At 38.8% G+C, this 24,110-nt stretch overlaps 1 protein-coding gene across 5 annotated transcripts in view; it reads right to left on the bottom strand.

Moving 5' to 3' along the window:
- Positions 1–22,480, bottom strand: part of LOC138713385 (uncharacterized) — a 169,553-nt gene extending 147,073 nt beyond the window's left edge. The window contains exons 1-3 of one of the 5 annotated variants that reach the window (XM_069845462.1): positions 21,787–22,480; positions 19,071–19,277; positions 207–935 (exon numbers count right to left, since the gene is read on the bottom strand). In XM_069845462.1, coding sequence (XP_069701563.1) covers positions 796–935; positions 19,071–19,277; positions 21,787–21,952 — 513 coding nt within the window. In that variant the 5' untranslated portion in view covers positions 21,953–22,480 and the 3' untranslated portion in view covers positions 207–795. Of the gene's footprint in view, positions 1–206; positions 936–17,795; positions 18,803–19,070; positions 19,278–21,786 lie in introns of those variants that run through there. The other 4 variants (XM_069845464.1, XM_069845465.1, XM_069845466.1 and 1 more) reach the window with 4 other exon arrangements.
- Positions 22,481–24,110: the final 1,630 nt, after the last annotated feature.

Genomic DNA, 24,110 nt, shown 5'->3' on the forward strand with positions numbered 1-24,110 from the left:
TGTTAAATCAATACGATCTAGAGATAAGTTTGCTAAGCAAATTAAATGTGACCCATAAAACATTGTTTTATTAAATTATTACAGAAAAATATAAAAATATTCTCACTAATGCAATAAGAAATCGGAGAATCAAATATTATTCTGAAAAATTTTTGCAAAAATAGAACTAATCCAAAGCAAATTTGGCAGACAATAAACGAAGCTACTGACACCCAATGTAACAAAAATACTAATTTAAAGACAATTATAAATCGAAATGGAATAAAATTGAAAATAAGATAACTATTGCAAACGAATTTAACGATTATTTTACTAATGTAGGTCATGACATCACATCTAATATAAAAAAAAGAAAGTATTTAATACTCATCACTATGAGCTTATTTATAATAAAAGGTTATTATCTATGTTTATATTTCCTGTAAACGAATGTGAAATCGTTAATATTGTACATAGATTAAAAAATAATGTTGCTCCTGTTATTGGTAGTATTACAACAAATACCCTGAAACTTATTATCGAAGCTATTTCTAAAACACTTGCCTTTATATTTGATTTGTGCATATGTCAAAATGTATTTCCCTCAGCCCTAAAACATGATGTGGTGATACCAATTCACAAGTCTGGTGACAAATATAATCTTAATAATAACAGACCCATTTCACTATTACCCCGTCTCTCTAAAGTATTTGAAAAATGTTTGCTTAACTGTGAACAAGTGGTGAGGGAAACTTGGGAACATACTGAGGGCGCTCTATTTGAAAATGGCTCTGAGATATAAAATTTATACTGTATCTACTTACGCCTAAAAAGGCGAAATCCACAAAATACATATCGTAAAAACGACCAGCAGCCAAACTTCGTTCTATTTTCCTCATCTTCTTCTTCTTCTTCTTCTTCTTCTTCTTCTGCTGGCATGGGAGCTAGCATGGTAGCTGAAATGGAATCGCTGGCGTGAGACATTGCACAGGATCTGGCATGGGGCCTCGCAATATATCTGGCATAGGAGCGGGTAATGGGACGTGGCATGGAATCAGGCATGGGAACTGCCATGGTATAAGGTATGGGAACTGGCAATGGGAGCTGGTATGGGATCTGACGTGGGAGCTGATAAGGGATCTACCATGGGATCACTGGCAAGAGAGCCCGAAATGAGCGCTTGCATGGAATTTCACATGGGAGATTGCAAGGAATCTGGCATGGGAGCTGGCAAGGAATCTGACATGGGAGCTGGCACGGGTGTGCTGGCATGGCTTGTGCAAGGGATTTCGCAAGGCAGCTCGCAAGAAACCTTGTAAGGGTTAGGTCATAGGTTCTAGCAATGGGAGCTAGCATGGGATTTAACAAGGAAACTGGCATGGGAGATAATATGATATAGCATTGCACTGCTGCCATGGGATCTGGCATGGAAGTTGGCAATGGGCGTTGGTATTGAAGCTAACAAGGAAACTGGCATGGGAGCTAATATGGGATCTAGCAATGGGAGCTAGCATGGGATTTAACAAGGAAACTGGCATGGGAGCTAATATGGCATATAGAATTGCAGCGCTGACATGGGATCTCGCATGGGAGCTGGCAATGAGCGTTGGCATTGGAGCTAACAAGGAAACTGGTATGGGAGCTAATATAGGATCTAGCAACGGGAGCTAGCATGGGATTTAACAAGGAAACTGGCATGGGAGCTAATACGGGATATAGCATTGCAGCGCTGACATGGGATCTCGCGTGGGAGCTGGCAATGGGCGTTGGCATTAGAGCTAACAAGGAAACTGGCATAGGAGCTAATATGGGATCTAACATGGGAGCTGCAAATGGGATATAGTACGGGATCAGGCAAGGAATCTGGAATGGGATCTAGCATAGAAGCGTAAGCGAAGGATATCGCAATGGGACCTCGCATGAGAGCACTGGAAAGGGATCTTGCAAGGAATCTTGCGTGGGTGCTAGCATTGCGAGCTGGCAATGGAAGCTGGTATGGCATCTTGGATGGAAGCTATCATGGGAGTTCGCATGGGATCGCTGGCATGGTATCTGGCATGCGATCTAGCATGGGATATGGCATGCGTTCTAACATGGGATCTGGCATGGAAGCTGGCAATGGGAGCTGACATGGGATCTAGCATGGTAGCTGATATGGAATCGCTGGAATGAGAGCTCGCCTGAGACCTTGCAAGGGATCTGGCATGGGTCCTCCCAATATGTATGGCATGGGAGCGTCTAATGGGACGTGCCATAGAATCATGCATGGGAAGCGCCATGTAATCGCTGGGATTGGATAAGGCATGGGAACTGTCAACGGGAGCTGGTATGGGAACAGACGTGGGAACTGATAAGGGATCTACCATAGGATCACTGGCAAGAGAGCCGGAAATGAGAGCTTGCATAGCATCTCGCATGGGACATTGCACGGAATCTGGCATGGGAGCTGGCAAGGAATCTGACATGGGAGCTGCCACGGGTGTGCTGGCATGGCATCTGCAAAGGAATTTCGCATGAAAGATTGTAAGGGATATGGCATAGGATCTAGCAATTGGAGCTAGCATGGGATTTAACAAGGAAACTGGTATGTGAGCTAATATGAGACGTATCATTGCAGCGGTAGTATGGGATCTCTCATGGGAGCTGGCAATGGGATCTGGTATGGGACCTGGCAAAGAATCTTGAATGGGTTCTAGCATGGGAGCGCATTCAATGAGAGCTCGCATGGGAGCGTTGGAATGGGATCTTGCAAGGGATCTGGGCTGGGGGCAGGCATTGGATCTGGCAATAGAAGCTGGTATGGCATCTCGGATGGGACCAGCCATGTGAGTTCGCATAGAATCGCTGGTATGGCATCTGGCAAGGAATCTGCCATGCGATCTAGCATGGAATCTGGCATACGATCTAACATGGGATCTGGCATGGATGCTGGCAATGGTAGCTGACATGGAATCGCTGGCATGAGAGCTCGCATGAAACATTGCACGGGATCTGGCATGGAGCCTTGCAATATATCTGCCATAGCAGAGGGTAATGGGACCTTGCATGGATTCAGGCATGGGAACTGCCATGGGATCGCTGGCATCGGATAAGTTATGGGAACTGGCAATGGGAGCTGATATGGGATCTGACGTTCGAGCTGATAGGGCACATACCATGAGATCAATGTCAATAGAGCCGGAAATGAGAGCTTGCATGGGATCTCGCATGGGAGATTGCAAGGAATCTGGCATGGGAGCTGGCAAGGAATCTGACAAGGGATCTGGCACAGGTGTGCTGGCATGGCATCTGCAAAGGGATTTCGCATGAAACTTTGTAAGGGATATGGAATAGGATCTAGCAATGGGAGCTAGCATGGGATTTAACAAGGAAACTCGCCTGGGAGCTAATATGAGATATATCGCTGCAGCGCTGGCATGGGATCTCGCATGGCAACAGGAAATAGGATCTGGTATGGGACCTGGCAATGAATCTGGAATGGGATCTAGCACGGGAGCGCAGGCAAGGGATGTGCCAATGGGAGCTAGCATGAGACCGCTGTTATGGGATCTTGTAAGGGATCTGGGATGGGAGCTAGCATGGAAGCTGGCAATGAAAGCTGGTATGGCATCTCGGATGGGAGCTGCCATGGGAGTTAGCATAGGATCGCTGGCATTGCACCTGGCATGCGGACTAGCATGGGATATGGCATGGAAGCTGGCAATGGGAGCTGACATAGGATCTAGCATGGTAGCTGACATGGAATCGCTGGCATGAGAGCTCGCATGAGACTTTGCAAGGGATCTGGCATGGGGCCTCACAATATATCTGGCATGGGAGCGGGTAATGGGACGTGTCGTGAAATGAGGCATGGGAACTGCCATGGGATCGTTGGCATGGGAACTGGCAATGGGAACCAGTATGGGATCTGACGTGGGAGCTGATAAGGGATCTACCTTGGGATCACTGGCAAGAGAGACGGAAATCAGAACTTGCATATGATCTCGAATAGGAGATTGCAAGGAATCTGGCATTGGAGCTGGCAAGGAATCTGAGATGGGACTTGGCACGGTTGTGCCGGCATGGCATCTGGCAAGGGATTTCTCATGACACCTTATAAGGGATCTGGCGTGGAAGCCATCATGCGAACTAGCATAGGTGATATGGGTGCTAGCATGGTATCTAGCAGTAGCAGCTTGAATGGGAGCTAATATGGGATCCGGTTTGGGAGTTGGCAAGGAATCTGGCATGGGAGCGCAGACAAGAGATATGGCAATTGGTGTGGGACCTGGCAAGGAATCTGGAATGGGGTCTAGCATGGGAGCACAGGCAAGGGATATGGCAATGGGAGCTAGCATGAGACCGCTGGTATGGGATCTTGCAATGGATCTGGGATGGGAGCTAGCATGGGAGTTGGCAATGGAAGCTGGTATGGCACCTCGGATGGGAGCTGCCATGTGAGTTCGCATAGGATCGCTGGCATTGCATCTGGCATGCGATCTAGCATTGGATCTGGCATGCGATCTAGCATGGGACATGGCATGGAAGCTGGAAATGGGAGCTGACATGGGATCTAGCATGGTAGCTGACATGGAATCGCTGGCATGAGAGCTCGCATGAAATCTTGCAAGGGATCTGGCATGGGGCATCGCAATATGTCTGGCATGGGAGCGGGTAATGGGACGTGGCATGGAATCAGGCATGGCAACTCCCATGGGATCGCTGGAATGGGAACTCTCAATGGGAGCTAGTATGGGATCTGACGTGGGAGTTGATAAAGGATCTACGTTGGGATCACTGACAAGAGAGACGGAAATCAGAACTTGCATGGGATCTCGCATAGGAGATTGCAAGTAATCTGGCATTGCAGCTGGCAAGGAATCTGACATGGGAGCTGGCACGGATGTGCTGGCATGACATATGGCAAGGGATTTCGCATGAGACCTTGTAAGGGATCTGGCATGGAAGCTGTCATGCGAACTAGCAACGGTGACATGGCAGCTAGCATGGAATCTAGCAGTAGCAGCTTGAATGGGAGCTAATATGGGATCTGGTTTGGGTGCTGGCAAGGAATCTGGCATGGGAGCGCAGACAAGAGATATGTCAATTTGTATGGGAACTGGCAAGGAATCTGGAATGGGATCTAGCATGGGAGCGCAGGCAAGGAATATGGCAATGTGAGCTCGCATGGGAACGCTGGTATGGGATCTTGTAAGGGCTCTCGAATGGGAGCTAGCATGGGATCTGGCAATTGAAGCTGGTATGGCATCTCGGATGGGAGCTGCTATGGGAGTTCTCATCGGATCGCTGGCATGGCATTTGGCAAGGTATCTCCCATGCGATCTAGCGTGGGATCTGGCATGGAAGCTCCCAATGGGAGGTGAAATGGGATCTAGCATTGTTGCTGACATGGAATCGATGGTATGAGAGCTCGCATGAGTCCTTGCAAGAGATCTGGTCTGGGGCCTCGCAATATATCTGGCATGGGAGCGGGTAATGGGACGTGGCACGGAATGAGGCATGGGAACTACCATGGGATCGCTGGCATGGGAACTGGCAATGGGAGCTGGTATGGGATCTGACGTGGGAGCTGATAAGGGATCTAACTTGGGATCACTGGCAAGAGAGCCGGAAATTAGAACTTGCATGGGATCTCGCATTGGAGATTGCAAGGAATCTGGCATTGCAGCTGGAAAGGAATCTGACATGGGAACTGGCACGAGTGTACTGGCATGGCATCTGGCAAGGGATTTCGCATGGGAGCTCGCATGAGACCTTATAAGGGATCTGGCATGGAAGCTGTCATGCGAACTAGCATCGATGACATGGGTGGTAGCATGGGATCTAGCAGTAGGAGCTTGCATGGGAGCTAATATGGGATCTGGTTTGGGAGCTGGCAAGGAATCTGGATTGGGATCTAGCATGGGAGCGCAGACAGGAGATATGGCAATGTGAGCTCGCATGGTGGCAATGGCATGGGATCTGGAATGGGAGCTGGCAATGGGATCTGGCATATGAGCTAAGATGGGATTTGGAATTGGGCCTGGCATGGGATCTGGCACAGAACCTGGCACGGGATATTGCACGCGATCTGGCACGGGAGGTGGAATGCGATCTGGCATGATATAAAGGTGGCCAGTTGGCCTGGGATCTGGCAAGGGAGAATTTTTGGGATGTAGATAGAATGTTGTGAAGATAATTGGTGGGAGTGGTGTGACAGCTGGCATGGGTGGTATGGGAGCTGGCCTGAGTGGTATGGGAGGTGGCGTGGTTGGTATGGGAGCTGGCCTGGCTTTCGAGAACTGCCTAAAAAGACGAAGTCTACGAAATACATTTCTTAAAAAGGACCAACAGCCAATCTTCGTTATTCGTTCCTCAGCTTCTTCTTCTGCTGGTAGGTGTTCCAATGATGGTGCTGGCTTGCGAGCTGCCATGAGTTTTGGCATGGATGGTATGGCCTTCAGGATGGGGATATTTCGATATTCATCCGTGGCTTCCTTCATCTCTGTCTCGTCATAGAATTGGAAGAAAAAAAGGTAACACTCCAGTAATCTCAGATGATTGCACTCCTCCTCCCAGACCTCCTCCTCCCACTTGGTGTATAGGCTGCTGGGCTCAAACAAGTAGTCGCTGCTCGTGCTCTGGGGGGCAGCGTGTACATTCATCGGCTTTGCCGGCTTGCCAGTTGTATCATGTCCAGCTGGTACAGGCGGAGTCTTCACATACCACGTTGAAGTCGGTCTTCTTGTCCATCTTGTCCATCTTCTTGTCCATCTTGTCCATCTTCTTTTCTTCTTTCCGTTGGATTTCGTCATGACATGTCCTTCCCCAGTATCCCCCACCCGGACATCCGATTGGGGGGATAGTTTACGTCCGGAATTTTTTACCAGGGAAAGACTCATCATGGCATTTTTATCATATCATATATTATCTTCTTGGGATGTATATAATATATATGCGGTAGCCTCCCATTGCTATCCGCATACCACTCTCTCTTTCGCATCTTAAAAGATCCCAGGGGGCCCCAGCGTGAAGGTGAGGAGAGTGGATTTGACTAATTAGGCCCTCCGGACTTCACCGAAATTCTCCACAAGGGTTAAATATCAGTTCCATCAGGGTTTTTGACCCGATCAGAGACTAGGAAATCCCAATTAGCCTTTGCCCCCCCAAACGATATATATATATATATATATATATATATATATATATATATATATATATATATATATATATATCGCGTACACTGTGTGGAATGTGATTAGGAAGGGAGAGGGAAGTTTTATCGACGAGACACACAAAACTGCTCTATAAATGGTTATATGCTAATGCGATATAGGGGATTTTGGAAATTAGGAATTTGTTCATTTAGCAATTGTATGTTTTCATTATAATTCCTGGCTATGAAGTATTCCTCAGCTGTATTAATTAAATATGGATCATTTACTGTTTTTAAGATTTCCATGTGTTGTGCATACCATTAAGTCCATGACCTGTGTTAATTGAGTGGCAAATTTTGATTTATTCCTATTGTTAATGAAATTGGATTCATGTTCCTTGATTCTAGTATGAAAATTCCTTTTTGTTTGGCCGATGTATTTCATATTGCAGTTAGTACCGGTACAATTTAAGTGATAAACTCCATTATGTAAATGTTTGTTAGTGTTCCTGATTTTATTGGGGATTATACTGTTGAACGTATTGTTGATTTTATAAGTAATGTTAATATTTTCTTTTTTGAAAAGGCAGATATTTGATTATTAATTTTCTCTATATAGGTTATAGAGTTCCAGGTTTTGACTTTATTGGATGCTTTAGGTTGTAAAGTTGTAATTCTGTTGTGGATAAAGTTCTGAATCCTTTCTTATTAAAACCATTCTCAATAACTAATTGTATTATGTATTTGTATTCTGTTGAGTAGGCTTGTTTATTAAGAGGTGTGTGTATTAAATGATCGACTAAAAACCTGAATTTACAAATGTTGTGGGAATATGGATTTTTATTCAAATTTATTTATTTAATACACAAGGTTTACTCTACATTTAGGCATTGCATCCCGAAAGAGCAGAAGCTCGTGCTTGGGCATAGTTCAGTCTACTCATATAAAATTCAAGAATGTTAACTCAGTACAATAATATTAATATCTAGTAAAATACAGACCATGTAATGACATATACAAATATACAAAATACAAAGTATATGAGTATTAGATTACAATTTTAAACTCATATGGCTTAAGGAAAGACAAAACAATTAAATAATTAATCTAATTTGTTTCCTAAATCTATGTGTGTTTAATGTACTTAGTTCAGGGTAAGCTCTAATTAATGCATTATATATTCTGGGTAAAAAATTTCTGCTTTATTTTAATCCAGCAGTTGTGTGACATTTGGGGGTGTTTAGAAAGAAACTGTAGTTTTGTCTCGTACGGTATTCATGAGGATCAAATTTAAATTTATTGTTATTTTTATGGAAGTAAATGAACAAATTGAAGAGCACAGGGGAAAAAGGGGGGATGTCCACTTTTAAACAATTCTCAGGAAACCAATTTTAAAATGTGAAACGCTATCATTCCGAATATAATACTGAGAATTTAACCAGCAGTTATTCTGTGACTAAGAACTTTCTTCCCCTGTTCTCAGTGTAGAATGAATTCACTTCATATGAAGAATATAAGCGAATGGAAATCTGAATTTTGCCTGAAAGTCGACATCCCCCCTTTTTCCCCTGTACTCTTATGTTTATAAATTTGTTCTATATTTGATGCACCAAATTTCTGAAAAATTAATTTCGTTGGGTAATCAAGAGGTTTATATAGACAAATTTTGATAATTCACCTTTTTGGAGCAAATTTAAAGGGTGAATAGTCGATTTTTCCATTCCTCCCCAACCTAATATAGGCCTACCATCCCTACTGTATTATTGATTGAGACAGAGCTACGTACACAGTACACAGAACATAAATAGGTAAATAAGAACATAGAATGGAACATTTGTGGATTGTTTTACGCAATCTGTTACACAGAAATGAGATATGCTTGCCCCATTTTAAATGTTGGTCAATAATGATGCCTAAATATTTAACTTGTGAGGATATATTCAAACCGTTACATGAGCAAGTAGGTAGGTTACAATCGTGTATTGTTATACTTCTATTATTATTTATTTTTAGTTGTTCAAGGTCATGTGATGTTAATGAAAATATTATTAATTTTGATTTAGAAACGTTCAAAGAAAGTGAGCATCCAGCCATTCTTTAATAATGTTAATACCACTGTTAGAATTTTGATAAGTTTCATTCCAACTCGAACTGCTAAATATAACCACAGTCTCATCAGCATAAGATTACAGAGTACCAGAATATTTCTAAATGTCAATTTTAAGTAAATCGTTGATATATATTAAAAAGAAAACAGGATCTAAAATCGTCCTCTGAGATACACCTATACAAATGTTACGTGATTCACTAAGGTGAGCATTGATTGAGTTCTGTTACTTAAGTAAGATTTAAATAATTTTAAAGCCAATCCATTAGTTCCCAATCTATCTATTTTATTCAAAAGTATATTATGATTGACTGCACTGAAAACTTCTTGTAAGTCTAGAAAAATTCCTAGACATTTATTTCCTACATCTAATTGTTGAATAATTTTTGAAGTAACTGTCATAATAGCATCATCAGTGCACAAATTTTTCTGAAACCAAATTGATCATCATTTAGTAGTTTTTTTTTTTCTAAAAATTGTATTAACCGTGTTTTTATACATTTTTCAAATACTTTAGAGAGACTGGGTAATAGTGAAATGGGTCTGTAATTATTAAGATTATATTTGTCACCAGACTTGTGAATTGGTATCACCACATCATGTTTTAGGGCTGAGGGAAATACATTTTGAGATATGCACAAATTAAATATAAAGGCAAGTGGTTTAGAAATAGCTTCGATAATACATAGCACAAGAAAATGGTTACAACCCAAACATAACAGACAACATCATTAGGAAGACAAAACAAAAACTCAACAAACACACAAAACAAACACAAACACAAGAAATACATCACACTAACATACGAAAACAAAAACACATACAAGATTGCATCCTCATTCAGAAAATAGAAATACAACATAGCATACAGAACAGAAAACACACTACAAAGACATCTCAACACACAAACAACACTAACAAATAGATACAACCACACAGGTATATACAAACTCACATGCAATAGTTGCGACAGTTTCTACATTGGACAGAGAGGCATATCATTCCAAACTCGATACAAAGAACACATTAAAGCAATAACCAGAGGACACAATACATCTATTCACAAAATTAATAAATTCCTGTTACAATTTAAAAAAAACACACACACTTCCAACAGAAAATAAATATACAGTTCTGAATTATGTATAAACCAGATACAACTGCAACTAATGACTAAATAGTAGATAAAAACTATTGGTTAAAATAAAGTGTCTCCTTTATTTTATTACATTCTTTCTTATGTATAAAAAAACTATAATTTCATGTCAATGCGTACTTTATAATGCCATAAAAATGTTCAGTTTTGCGAAGCTGTACTTTTTTTGCGTATTTCTGGCTGAAGCCAGCACAATATTCCATTTTTCGGTTAATTATTATATTTACTATTCAGGGTTTTTAAACAAGTAAAATATTGTAACAAAGTACTGTACAATACATTCTTACCTAATGGGTTATTTTTAAAAACCTTTTGCATTCGCTCAAATAGCGATCCTGAAACTGATAACGGAAAACAGAGCTATCGCCACTCGGTGACCAACCACTGAACTAGAGGAAGTAACATCACTTTCTCTTCTACCCGTCTGCTATAATGTATAAACACGAAAAATGTTTTTCATGTGATTACTCAAAAACCCTGGGTGATGGAAAAGGTCTGTAAAAAGATTTGAAATCAGCATAAAAAAATCACTTAGAATCACCCATTGTTTTAACAGACAAAAGTTTAAATTTTGTTGACTAGTGATTAGTTTTAACTGAAATTAAATTTGTCCAGCCTGACCTAAAAATCCCTTAACCACCTTTTCTGTTTTACTTATTCCCAGTTGGCAATTTTTTTTGTGAAGTTTATTTATACACACTTTAACATCTGTGGTCATATCACATGTGTAGAATCTTTGGCTATATCAGTAGGTCGTGTACTTTTGTTCTGACTCTGTTTTTATTGTCGTGTGTTATAGATGGCTTATGTTCATGTAACTGATTTATATTTTGTTTTAATGTTTATGATATTGGTGATTAAGGAGATCATGAATCATGGTATGTAAATTTCCAATCCAGCATGTGCCTTCGTGACTGAGGGAAACCAGAAAAAAACCTCAATCAGATTGGCTGATCAAGGGGTTTGAACCCAGGACCTTCCAAATACGAGGCTCAAACACTACCATTTGTGCCAGTCGCTCGGTTTTTTTATTGCTTATCCAATTTTTGTAATTTTATTGTTTGTTAGTTGCAATTATAACAATAAACGTTACACTACAGTAGACTACTAAGACATGCTATGTTGCACGTGTTGTTCAGTTCTGCAATTAAAAGTTCTCCAGAGAAAATTTTGTCACCAACTCTTTCACCCAGTATTCACACAATGTAAACAATGCGAAAATTTCGGGACACTGTACTGGAATGTGACGCTTTATAGATTCTAATAATGGTGAGGGCATGCCTTGCTCCAAAACATGACAGCCTTTCTTCCTAGAATTAGCAAACCCTCATAAACTCCCATTTTCTCCTCAACTCTTATGCGTGTGGCAGAAATAAAATATGACAATGACTTCAACAATTGGCAACTGAGCTAAGTGTTTATTCTTTGCTCGTTCCTACAGTTAAGTGGTGAAGAATGTGAGGGAAGGCTGTCATGTTTTGGAGCAAAGTTATAAGTGTAAAGGTTCATCTTTACATGCAATGAAGGCGTTTTGGGGCCAACAAGGTAGAACTCCATGCCCGAGTTACCTCCCATACGCAGTGAGAAGAAAGTAACTAGGAGGGGATTGTAAATAGACATAATAATTAAATAACATTATTTCATGATATGAATACTTCACTTGAGGTTATTCCACGTTAATTTATCTACACAGTCTATTTCTAAATAAAGTCAGTCCCTCTCTCTTTTTTGCATTGCATAATGACCTGTATTGTATAAAATTCCTAATAAGAAGTGTGTATTATGATAACTTGAAATTATAATATTAAAGCTTTCGCTTATGGACATGCTTGTTCAGCTTCGTAGTCAACGTTGAAATCTCTGGTCGTAAGGTTAAAACATCGCAACTCCAGTAAGCGCATCTGCAGATCCATTGATATATCCAGTGGTGTCATTCTAATTTTTTAACAATCGGTTCTCTCCATTAATGACCGCAAATTTAAAAATATTAAATGACATAATAATAAACAGCTACAAATAAAGGAAAACTGCAATTTAACATGTTCTTGCATAATTTAAAATGCTGACTCACGTCACAAAGAATGGGAGTAGATCTCTGACACTTCATCAGTGTGCTCAGTAGCAGAGGGTTGCCTCACTACAGACACATCATATCATATACACTGTCCTACCTACTATATTATTATATGCACAAATACAGTATAATATACAGCATTATACTATATACACAAATTAAATAAAAACAATAGAAGCAGGAAATACATGCGTTTAGGTGTTCCCTACTCAGAAACGACTGATGTTTCCTGGAAATGCGGCAGCGTGGGTCAAGTGCTGTTCTATGCATGCGCAGAATCTTTTTTACTTTCTCCCAACATTCTTATCTCCAACACAATAACGGTAGATAAAGTGTAAGAAGCCCATAGAACAACACCAACTAACTAGCTTTCAATAGCTGCTCACATCGACATATTGTTTGAATTAACCCAAGATGCCCCAGCCAGAAATAAGAAAAAGTAGCGCTTGTTTGTTGTAGCCCTGTGCTCCACATAAGGACTTAAAGGAAATACTATACTATCCGAAGATGCATCTGCATACACACTTATACCACATACTGTTACATCAAGTTAATTTAACATGTTCGGCATATCACTGCCACTTTTAGCAACGCCATATTGTATCTTTGGTCCAGGGAAAATACAATATGTCATTGCAGAAAGTGGCAGGATTGAGTCTTTCCATAAATGACGAGTACTTTTCGTGGACCAGAAATATAGTATGGCTTTCCTAAGAAGTAGGGGTGATGTACTAAGCATTTACCACTTTCGAAACATCAGTCAATGGAACCAATTTTACTTTTCTCACATATACCTCTACCATCACTAATACAGGCTTGGTTTTAAGAATCGATGCATGTGAGGTGCAAGCTGGCACTTTGTACCATCTTCGCAATGATGTGCAAGGCTTGTGGTTTCTCACACTGAGGATTTAGTGGATCAGTTGCTGAACGCATGTTGTGTTCAATGAATCTCTTTGCCTGTTTGCCATTTTTGGGGAAGGAAGTTAAGGATGAAGAGGAAATTATCCTGCACACTTTGGTGGAGAAGAGAGTGATATCTTCAGTAGACTGTCAATACTCCAAGTATCTAATTGTTTTATTTTCCTATCTTATTATTCATTTTTATCACAGATTTGTTCCTTGGACCCGCATAATTATGAACTTACATCACTATTGATACAAAACTTTAAAAAATCCTCACACATAATTAATTTTTGGCAGCCTGAGACAAAAATAGGTACAGTGATTCTAAAACAAGTTATGAGTTTTTTACACTATTTTCTACACATTTACGACATTTACAGTTCCCTGTCCAACAATATGAAAGAAGAAAATAAGCATGGACTGGGGTGGTCCATGATACTATGGCAAAACTGAAGTTGTTCTGATCTTAGCTCTACATGCTCTGCTTTGTCTCTTGACAGTCAAACTGCTGTTTTAAATTTTAAGTTAATGAAGTGCTATCTAGAAGTCGTTACACTCTAATAATTTATGTCAATTTTATCAGGTATGAGTAAATGACTATGTCTAATAGTTTGAGATATTCCCCTATAAACTGGTTCCTTGGGAAGCCAATCTCTAAATTGTCGACAGCAAGATTACCACGTGTATTACACATGCTCCAATGTGTACAGTTTCATCTCTTGGACAAAGACAAGCCCCTCCTATATAGTTACAGATTGGCCTAAGGGAGCATTCAAGGATTCCAGCCCTGCGAATAGATTTGTATGTTAAAAAACTTCCCAAACTATATGATAAATACCTGGATAAAAAAAAGAGCTAGACAGCAAGGAAGTGATATAATAAAACAAAACACATTAAAGAGATCTGGGCTAGTTGTTTGATACTGCTATGACACATGCAACGAAAGAGATTAGAAATGAGGAGGACCAGATATTTCTTGAAATGCAAAGAGAAGACGTAATTTGAAGTAGCATGGAAGGTGCTGTTCTAAAAACAGTTGCAAAAGAAACCAAGAATGAATGAAGAGACCTCGGTACGAAGAAGTGAATTGTGTGTATGTCTAATACCTATCCACTTCACTTGCGTGATTCGGGTTCTGCATACTGCAGATAGAAGGCAGGACTGTGACCCATTTTCAAGTTGCACACCACTTCAGCGGGTCACGTTATGTATGATGTGTATCTGTGAAGAGTTATGTCGTGTAATAGAGTGAGTGTATGTGTAAGTGTTTAGGGTGAGTATATGTGTAAGTGTTCGTGTAAATGTAGTGTAGGAAATGATGAGGATGATGATGAAGGTGAGGAAGAAAGAAGGGGGAAACCCAGTGCCAGCACGTAGCCTACTCCTGTTGAATAGCACCAAGGGGACTGCCAGGCTTAACGTCCCCATCCAACAGACAAATCACTATCAACAGTGACATATACCTTCTTTTCATATGCACTGTGGAGAGATTTGGGATTTAACCCAGGTATATTGGTGCACAATTTAGTGATTAGAAATTGTGCACCACCATCTCTCCTAGTCCCGAGGTAGAAATTTTACATGAAAATTTCTGACCCTGTCGGGAATCGAACCCGGGCCAGCTAGTCTGGAGGCACTACCACAGAGCTAACTCGGTGGACATGAAGAAGTGCATTTATATCCAAGAAAGGTACAGCAACCGACCTTCCTTCTACCTCTTCATCATGTTAATCACCTAGTGAATCTGATTGCGAGAATGAATATCGACTGTCTGAATCATTATCTTCATTTTCAACATTATTACCTGCTTCAGTTGTTCCGTCCTCACCACCTAGTATCCCTAAAAACATATTCGAGTTACCTAAAATAGTCAGTGCCTTGGATAGAGTCAATCTTCCAGATTGTGCAGCAGTATTTGTAGCTGGAGCCATTGCTGAGACACTAGATAACATTAGAGAGTGGAACAAAGCATCTATTGGTATTCAAAGTCCATATAATGATATCAAGCTTCTTACTCTCCATAAGAAATATCCCAACCAAACTGTAGATAAGAAAGCACAATTATAGGCTATTATGGCATTTTGCCAGCATCTTTGGTTTCTCTCTGAGCATCTGGTTGCTTTTTTGATGACCAAGTGACCACAGAGAAAAAGAAAAATCATCACAATCATCATCATCATCATCATCATCATCATCATCATCATCATTTACTAAACAGGCTTTAGATAATGTGGTCTGTTGTGGACTCAATTCGTTTAACCAGCAAAAAAGGAAAATATAGTAACAAACTTGCAGCCTCCACAGAAACCTGATACTCCTCAATAACTACAGACCATGGCTAAATTGGAAAACCTGAAATTGGAGAATCCTGTAACATTAAGAACCAGTTATTTATTTGAAGATTGAAATAAGAAGAGTCAAATCTCAATCTTTCCTGCACAGACTTCCTACAGAGTGGTTTTCAAGGAACTTCGTGATTGCTCCTCTTAGACGAAAGTAGTAAATGACACGACAGAACCCACTATCAACCTGTTTCAAAAGTACAATGAGACATTGACGAAGATGAATAGAAACAGTTTCTTCTATAACTTTTATCCAAACACCGATAAGAGTTTTCTACTCCTTCAAAAGCTGCTCTAATTTTTTTTTTTTTTACTATGTTACACATTATAAACTTCTCAGCTCTGGAGCGACTTGTAAATGGTAATATTTTAATAAAATTTTTTGTGCTTGTTTTACATATTAATGCATGATATTAGTCTTGTGGGAATTTGAATTTTTGAAAGTTCGGTTTTTTGGACCACACTACCATGTCAAGGCACTGGAGGAATTTCTGTTAGCTACTAGCAAACACATGTAATTTTTAAGTGAAGAGTTCTCTTTTAGATCTCTTATGTCAGATTCTAGAATATTGACATAACTAAGTACTTGACTGAGGGTATCGAATGTATTTTGCATGTTTAATCTTACTGTTTCTAGTTCGACTATAAGAGATTCGGTATCATGTACGTATCTCTGGCAGACTTAGTGTTCTCTCAGAAGATAAAATTTTCTTGGTAGGCAATCTATTGCAGACTCCATCCTGTTGTTCTCTCACCAGTGATAGCTTGGTTGAAACATGATGTGAACTGACATGAACTTTTGTACTGTCACCCCTTAACAATCTTTCTGATGATAAACATTTCTTGCATGGAAAGATGAAGGACCCACCTCATGTAAAAGCCTCATACTCAGGATTGCCGAATTTGAGACAATCAAGATGAAATGCACTTCTGACCACACACCTCTTAGCTTTACAAACCACTCACTATTGCTCGTGTAGTGTGGTCTCTCACCTCGCATGCATCGGATCTTAAAAAACAAGCCTTTTGAAGACTTGATTGCTGTGTGGATTTAGATTCAAACATGAGCACAGCTTAAATGATATTGACTACTAACGACCCAGCAACCATAAAGCATTCTGAATCGTTAGAGACTGGAATTTTTTGTTGAGTTCAAAGTGCAAAATGTGGGATTTTCAAATGGGAAAATCGGTGCTTGCAATTGAATTTTTCAGTATTTTCACATTGTTCGTTTTCGAGCTTGGAAATTGGTATGTTCGTTTTTATAAAGTCTTTACAACACTTTTTTCCAGATATTCGCAAGTTTTCTTTTTGTTTTGCACACTGCAAAAACAAGTGGCAATAGAAGTCAGCACAAGAGATTGTTCGTCTTCGTTGCGAAAATTAATTGCCGATGCATGTTTTACCGACTTCAAATCTCTCTCAACAGTATCTCTTCTTTCCCACGAGACCTCACAATTACAAAATTTACACGTGACTGTACTTTTGTCTGTGCCTTTTATACTGGAAAGCTCTGACCCTTGGAGCTATTTTATTATTAAGCATTCTTGTAGCCTCACTTGCACGGGAACACGATAATGTTATTTCGCCTATGTGTGACACTATAAACAAATAAAACAAACACACTCAACACGCTCCAAAATAATATGAACTAAGGATGCATTCAGCAGGCTCACAACGCTTACCATGCTTACAATATGATTCTCGCACATCGCTACATATATCAGATGTGATGTCAGATGTGTGTTTAGACCAGGTATTTGAATTAAAACCTTCTAGCTCATTGACTGTTGACTAAAACAGATTCAGTATCGAATGTGCAATACTAGCGACCATAAATATCGACCTTATCTGTGCGACAGCTATCTATTATTGATTGTAGTAAAAAAAATTAAAAATTGAAAATTCGCGCACATAATTCGCTAATTGCTTAAAAAATCGCATTCCCGACTTGATACGGATTTCGCGATGTTTCACGAGTTCAAATCAGGCATAAATGAATTGAAGAATGTATATTTACTGTAATTAGATGTTGAAAAATATTTTTTTCCAAAATTCGAGAAATATTCCATTCCCTATGAATTGTCAATACTTTAAAAGAAGGAAATAATATATTTCATTCAAATGGAATAACAAATTGTAGGAGAGAGGAAAACGAAGTAGGGCAAATCTTGTTAATATTGTGATAAGAGTAATATCGTGATACTGTGTTTGATAGCTTTTACAGAGCGAGAGAAGGACCAATTTTATGCAGCAACTTGTCCATGAACTTGTCCTTAATACATTGTCACAAAAAACAAATTTTTGTCTCGATAAATAAAATTGTAATAAAATCTCATACCAACCATCACGATATTACTCATATCACGATATTACCAACCTTTACCCTATCTTATTAATGTGCTTAATAATGTATTTTGTAGTTGAAAATCTATTTTTTTATTTAAATTATGTTTTTGAATAATGAATTATGGTTCATAATTGTGAATGCGATATTAGCACTCAAAGAGAAAGGGATATTGGTAGACGACTACCAAAGTAATTGCAGATCAGTTTCAAGCCTGCAAACATAGTAATATCGATAGGCCAGTTCTAAAGAGAAACAACTCAAAATTTAAAGTTTTGAGAAAAATTAACTTTAAAGCTTCAACCATACATAAAACATGATTAATTGAATTTGGATTAAGTTAAACTATCTTTTGATTCCTCACAGCAACATAAAGCTTCAAAATGTAGGTTTCTTTGAACTTTAAATTTTGAGATGTTTCCCTTCCAAACTGGGCCGTTGATTTTGTATTTCTGTTTTGACTGCCTGCACACTTGGATAAGAAACAATAATTTAATAATATGATATGGTTATATTTAATGTCAAATTAAAAAACTAGATAATTTCGTGTTAAAAAGTTAAATTAATATTCTTCCTTTTATGTCAAGAACCTAATTTATTTTAACTACAAACATTTAAGAACAGGTTCTATGAACTAAGGCAAATTGAACAAGTGAATCCACTGGATAAATGCCCTATTCCCTACCAGTAAGAGTCCAAGTCTCCTGAACTTGTTCACAGAGTATGTGGATATCCAGAGTACCGCAATCATTTGCGCTGGAAATGCCAACAAATCAGCCATTTTTATTACAGCGCTTGCTATTTGCCGTACACATTTGTAAAGGGAATGAATGCAGCCTAAATCAGAATCAAATATTTTTAATTTTAAGGGCCATGGTCTAAATTGAGTTTTACTTTAAATGTTCCTATCCCAAGCATGTTGAAATGGAATAACAATAGTGTCCTTGTTGATTGCACTACTCTAGGATTCTGCTTGTGCATAGCTGAAAGAGCATCTACTTCAGGATGTAAACAGTTACTGTACCTTTGTGCATAGAGAATTTGAAAAGACCAATCGCCACTCTCTGCAGATGCCGCACCTCCTCCAGCCTGACTTCCTCCTCCCACTTGGCGTACCGTCTGCTGGATTCCTCGAAGTGGTCGCTGCTCGAGGTCTGGGTGGCAGCATCTGGCATCATCGGCTTTGCCGGCTTGCCAGTTGTATCATGTCGAGCTAAAAGGCAGTGTAATTCTGAACTGAAATCTTCGTAATACACTGATTGCTAACTATGAAGAGAATAAATGAAGGGTACACGGGAATAATGATCAAGGTCCATTTTAGAAAGTTTCGAGAAAAACGAATTTTAAAGTTTAAGCATTTAATACTTTGTTATGTGTATTTAATAGAAATTGACGTAGTGGAATATCAAGAACGATGATTTCTTATTACTAGCTAGATCACATGATAGTACTTCCTTTCCACTATAAGATAGCATTATTAACTCAATTTCGATTTTTGATGGACCTTGATCGTTTTCCCGTGTACCCTTCAAATAGGTACTGTCCAGCCAAATGGTTATGTCTCTTCCCTGTTTGTCCCCTCGTTTCTCCTGTCCTCTTTGTAAGGGCTAGTGGCTGAGCTGTTAAATTCTTCTCTGCAAATATTTGCTGTAGAGAATTGGAAGTTTACGTAATATTATACAACTATTTAAAATAATTTAAAGAAAAGGGCCCCGTTAAGTAAGTAACTGTCATGTGATTTCCCCTGTTTTGACGACTGTGTGACATAACCACTTGGATGGACAGTAGCATGACAACATGTACGTCACCAAATTAAACTATTAACAATAAGTGAATCATAGAAGTAAAATCTGAAAAGGAATCAAAAGATGAAGCACGCAGTAACGGCTACTCCTAATATAGGCATAACCTCTAAGAAAAATAAATTCAGAGAACTGAAATAAAGAAGTTTAGACTTTTATTAAAAAATTAAATTAATTCATCCATATTCTTTTATTCACAGATGGCTCCTAAATGTTATGTTTCTGTGTGTACCAACAATTACTAGAGTGCTTTAAGTGAGTGTGTTACATTACAGTTCTCAAATTTCCAACTGAAAAGATAAGTTATGTGGCTGGAAGCACTCGTATACTATGAAATATTTTCACGCCAACAAAGCATTCAGTTGTGTGTATTAAACACTCTGAAGTAAACGATTTGTATCTAGTACATGTTTCTAGAGACAGAGAAGGAAATGTGCAAGAATAGTCCTAAAACAGATGTCTCTTATAACTATTTCCAGGTTTACAGGAACAATTAGATAATCTTATTCCTAAACAAGAATGGACCCTGCTAACAAGTGGCAGAAGTACATTCAGAGATTTGAGCAGCAAAAATTAAGTGGTTGCAAATGGACAAAACTAATTCGTTTGATGAACTATGTAACATAGATACTTTAAAAAAGATAGCAGGTGGATCATTAATCTCAATGCAGTGTTTCTGTACTTTTTGTTGGTTAATTTTGAGGGTGTGTCACAAATATATTGATGTATTAAAATATATGAAAATTTATCAGTGCAATTGTGTGTAAATAATCAAAATGATATTCATTGCATCACAGAGTTGGTAAGTGCACACATGAAATTAGAAATGTGGTCTCAATTGGAGAACATTCTTCTGAAGTATGTAAATTATAATAATTATTACGGTGTAATGATGTTTAGTGTTAACACTGACAGCATGTTGGCCACGTTTGTATGTTTACTTAAGTATAATGCTTTATTGGAGGAAGTATTCGAAAGACGCTTGTTATGTTTATTGGAACAAATTTCAAACACATTAAATATAATGCCAAAATACTTATGTGATGTATTATAAGTGCATCTTTGTTGTACAAATAGTCATCTTCCTCCTACAATGTTATTAGAAACTGTCCATTTTATATGCTAATAGAATACTGAAATCTTTTAACAAATGCAGTAAATCAATAATAATGAAGTAATTTTTCACTTTTTTGAACCCGTGTGCTAGTAATCTTTTCTCATGCGTTAATTTACTACTCTTTATCGAATGCTATTATTATCTAGCATCTGAATAAAATAAATAAGTGCAAGAACAAGCACGATAAAGACACAACATTTGCTCTATATGGGTTGAGGGAAAACTGCGGAGAAAACCTCAACATTGACATCCCTTAATTTGAGGATCAGCCAGCAAGCCTTGAGAAACTGTTATAGAAGCAGCACTTTCTCTATCAATACTGTCTTTACTTGTGCAATACAATATGCTAACTGCGAGCACTGTGGCTGCAGTATTTGTTCTGTTGCATTGAATGGGGGACAATCACATCACACACGTGATCAGAAGTTAAGGTTGTTGCAACCATAAGGCAAATTTCTGCATGACGCAATCTGCAGTAGGTTCTGAAATGTAGACTACGATTACACCGTAAAAAAGGTCCATTCAAAAGAATAGGGCAATAATGCAACAAAAAGTAGAACATTTCCTAAAAACAGTAAAAGACCAAATAATGCAAATAAATGTAAAATAAAAGTAGATTGTACTGGTTCACATTGAAGTGTAAAGAGTTTATATTATATCCTGCATTATCTCTGATGTATAAGAAAAAATATGATATTTCATCAACTTCCGAGCCCTATTCATCATTCATCAACTCATCACTTTTTCCCACCTCACTTCTGACATTCCCATCACATCCACTCTGTTTCTTCTCATTGCTTCCTTCATGTTTTCTAACTTACCTGGTAACTGTGGAGTCTTCACATCCCGCGCTGTACTCTTCAATCTTCTTTTCTTCTCTTCACTGTATTGCCTCATGATGTGCCCTTCCCCAGTATCCCGCACCCGGACATCCGATTGGGGGGATAGTTTAGGTCCGGAATTTTTTACCAGGGACGAACTCATCATGATATAAATGCAAATTATGGGATATATAAATGCGGTAGCTTCCCATTGCTATCCGCACACCACTCTCTCTTTCGCATCTTGAAAGATCCCAGGGGGCCCCAGCGTGGAGGTGAGGAGAGTGGATTTGACTAATTAGGCCCTCCGGACTTCACCGAAATTTACCACAAGGGTTAAATATCAGTTCCATCAGGGTTTTTGACCCAATCAGAGACTGGGAAATCCCAATTAGTCTTCGCCCCCCTTATTGAGTCTAAAGCATTACAAAGGTTATCAATGTGAAAAGATAACTAAGATACTTATCGAACATAACACCAAGAAAGTTGGTCTTCCAGGATGATTTAAAATTAAAGTTATGTCACTGAAATATAAATATGTAAAATTAACATTATTACTAAGAAATAAACATGAAGTTCTGTCTACATTAATAATAAGATTATTAGAACGACACCATTTTTAAATTCACAAATACTAATCATTAATTTTTAGTTTGTGCAATACCTAGATGCAAAACAGGAACAAGATGAAGTTAAACTTCTATGAAGATTAAACAAACTAACACTTCAATATTATTAATTTATGCAGTGATAAGAGAAGTTGTAAAACAAATACAAATGAAAAATCGTGAACTGAATAAAATTTATAAAAGTAATAGGGGAACGGAGGGTTGTACCGCTCAGAGGGCAATCGCGCTCATGCTAATACATATTGCTTGGTTTAAATTTTGAAGAGCTCAGGAGGTGATGCTATTTTGCAGACACTGTACTAGGTGCATAGTAGTTGAACGGTTACCGGTGGAAAGCACATTTAGTTGTTGTAAGCGAGAATATTTTTGTTAGTATTTTGTTATAAGAACACGCATATTTCAAACTGAAGGTATGTGAACAAATATCCTTTTACATTATTAACAATTAATATGTTTATGTAGGGGATAAAGTCAGCTTCACATTGATATATTTATAAACATCTGTAATAAGCTTCTTTCGTCGCTACATGTTAAGAATTTCAATATTGCTACGGAGGGTTGTGGCGCTCAAGTGAGCGGTATTACCCTCCAGGTGAGGTTATTTCCTTGCAGAAAACAGTCCATTTAAGCCTATATTCTCATATTGCTGCAATAAAAGCATTCAATATGCTAAATATTATTATGCTTCCTATTTTAACGACGTGCGATGTCTCTATTTATTCTATCATTAATTAATTTCGTAATTCGACTATTAACAGATGCCGAAAAAAGACAAAGGTGTACAAATAAGGCAGCTTGGACAATGGAGACCATGAAAACAGCTTTTAGAACAGTTTCTTCAGGAACATCAATTTGACAAGCACCTCGGCAATTCAACATCCCTTTCAGCACACTTAAGGACAGAGTAAAGTGGGAAAGCCTTATGGCCCCTCTTTAGGTGCAAAATATGTTTTCAGTGAGGAACAAGAAAATGAAATTGAAGAGTATGTTTTCACGATTTCTAGATTATACTTTGGTATTACAGCTTCTGAACTCAAAAAGATAGTTTTTGAATATGCAGAAAAACATGACATTAAAAACAACTTTTCCAGAGACAAAAGGGAAGCTGGAAAAGATTGGTTTTACGGTTTCCTAAGACGGCATCCAAAATTGAGCTTAAGGAAACCTGAAGCAAAAAGCGTTAACTGTATTCTGGCATTTAATATGGATGAAATTCAACGAGTCTATAGCAAACTTGAGTCACTGTTTTCAAAATTCAACTTTCCAGCCAGGAGGATCTACAATGTAGACGAGACGGAGGTCTCAACTGTCCATACTACTTCGCGCATTATTGCATCTAAATGGACGGAACAAGTTGGCACCATTATCAGCTGGGAGAGGGGCAAGAATATTACGGCCTGTTGTGCAGTTAGTGCTGCAAGACACTACATTCCCCCGATGTTTATCTTCCCGCGCCAACGAATGTCACCTCAGCTACAGTGTGATGGACCTATAGGAGCACTGTACAAGTGCTCTAAAAATGGGTGGATGACGTCTGAACTTTTCACTGTCTGGTTAGAACACTTTGCAAAGGAAACTAGTGCTTCCATCGATAACCATTTTCTCCTTATAATGGATATCCACAGCAATCACACATCTTTTTCTTCATATTCCTTTTGGAAAGAGAAAGGCATCCACATCATTTCAATATCTCCT

The sequence above is a fragment of the Periplaneta americana genome, chromosome 14 (genome assembly GCF_040183065.1).
Source record: "Periplaneta americana isolate PAMFEO1 chromosome 14, P.americana_PAMFEO1_priV1, whole genome shotgun sequence".
In the NCBI taxonomy this organism is placed as follows: Eukaryota; Metazoa; Arthropoda; class Insecta; order Blattodea; family Blattidae; genus Periplaneta; species Periplaneta americana.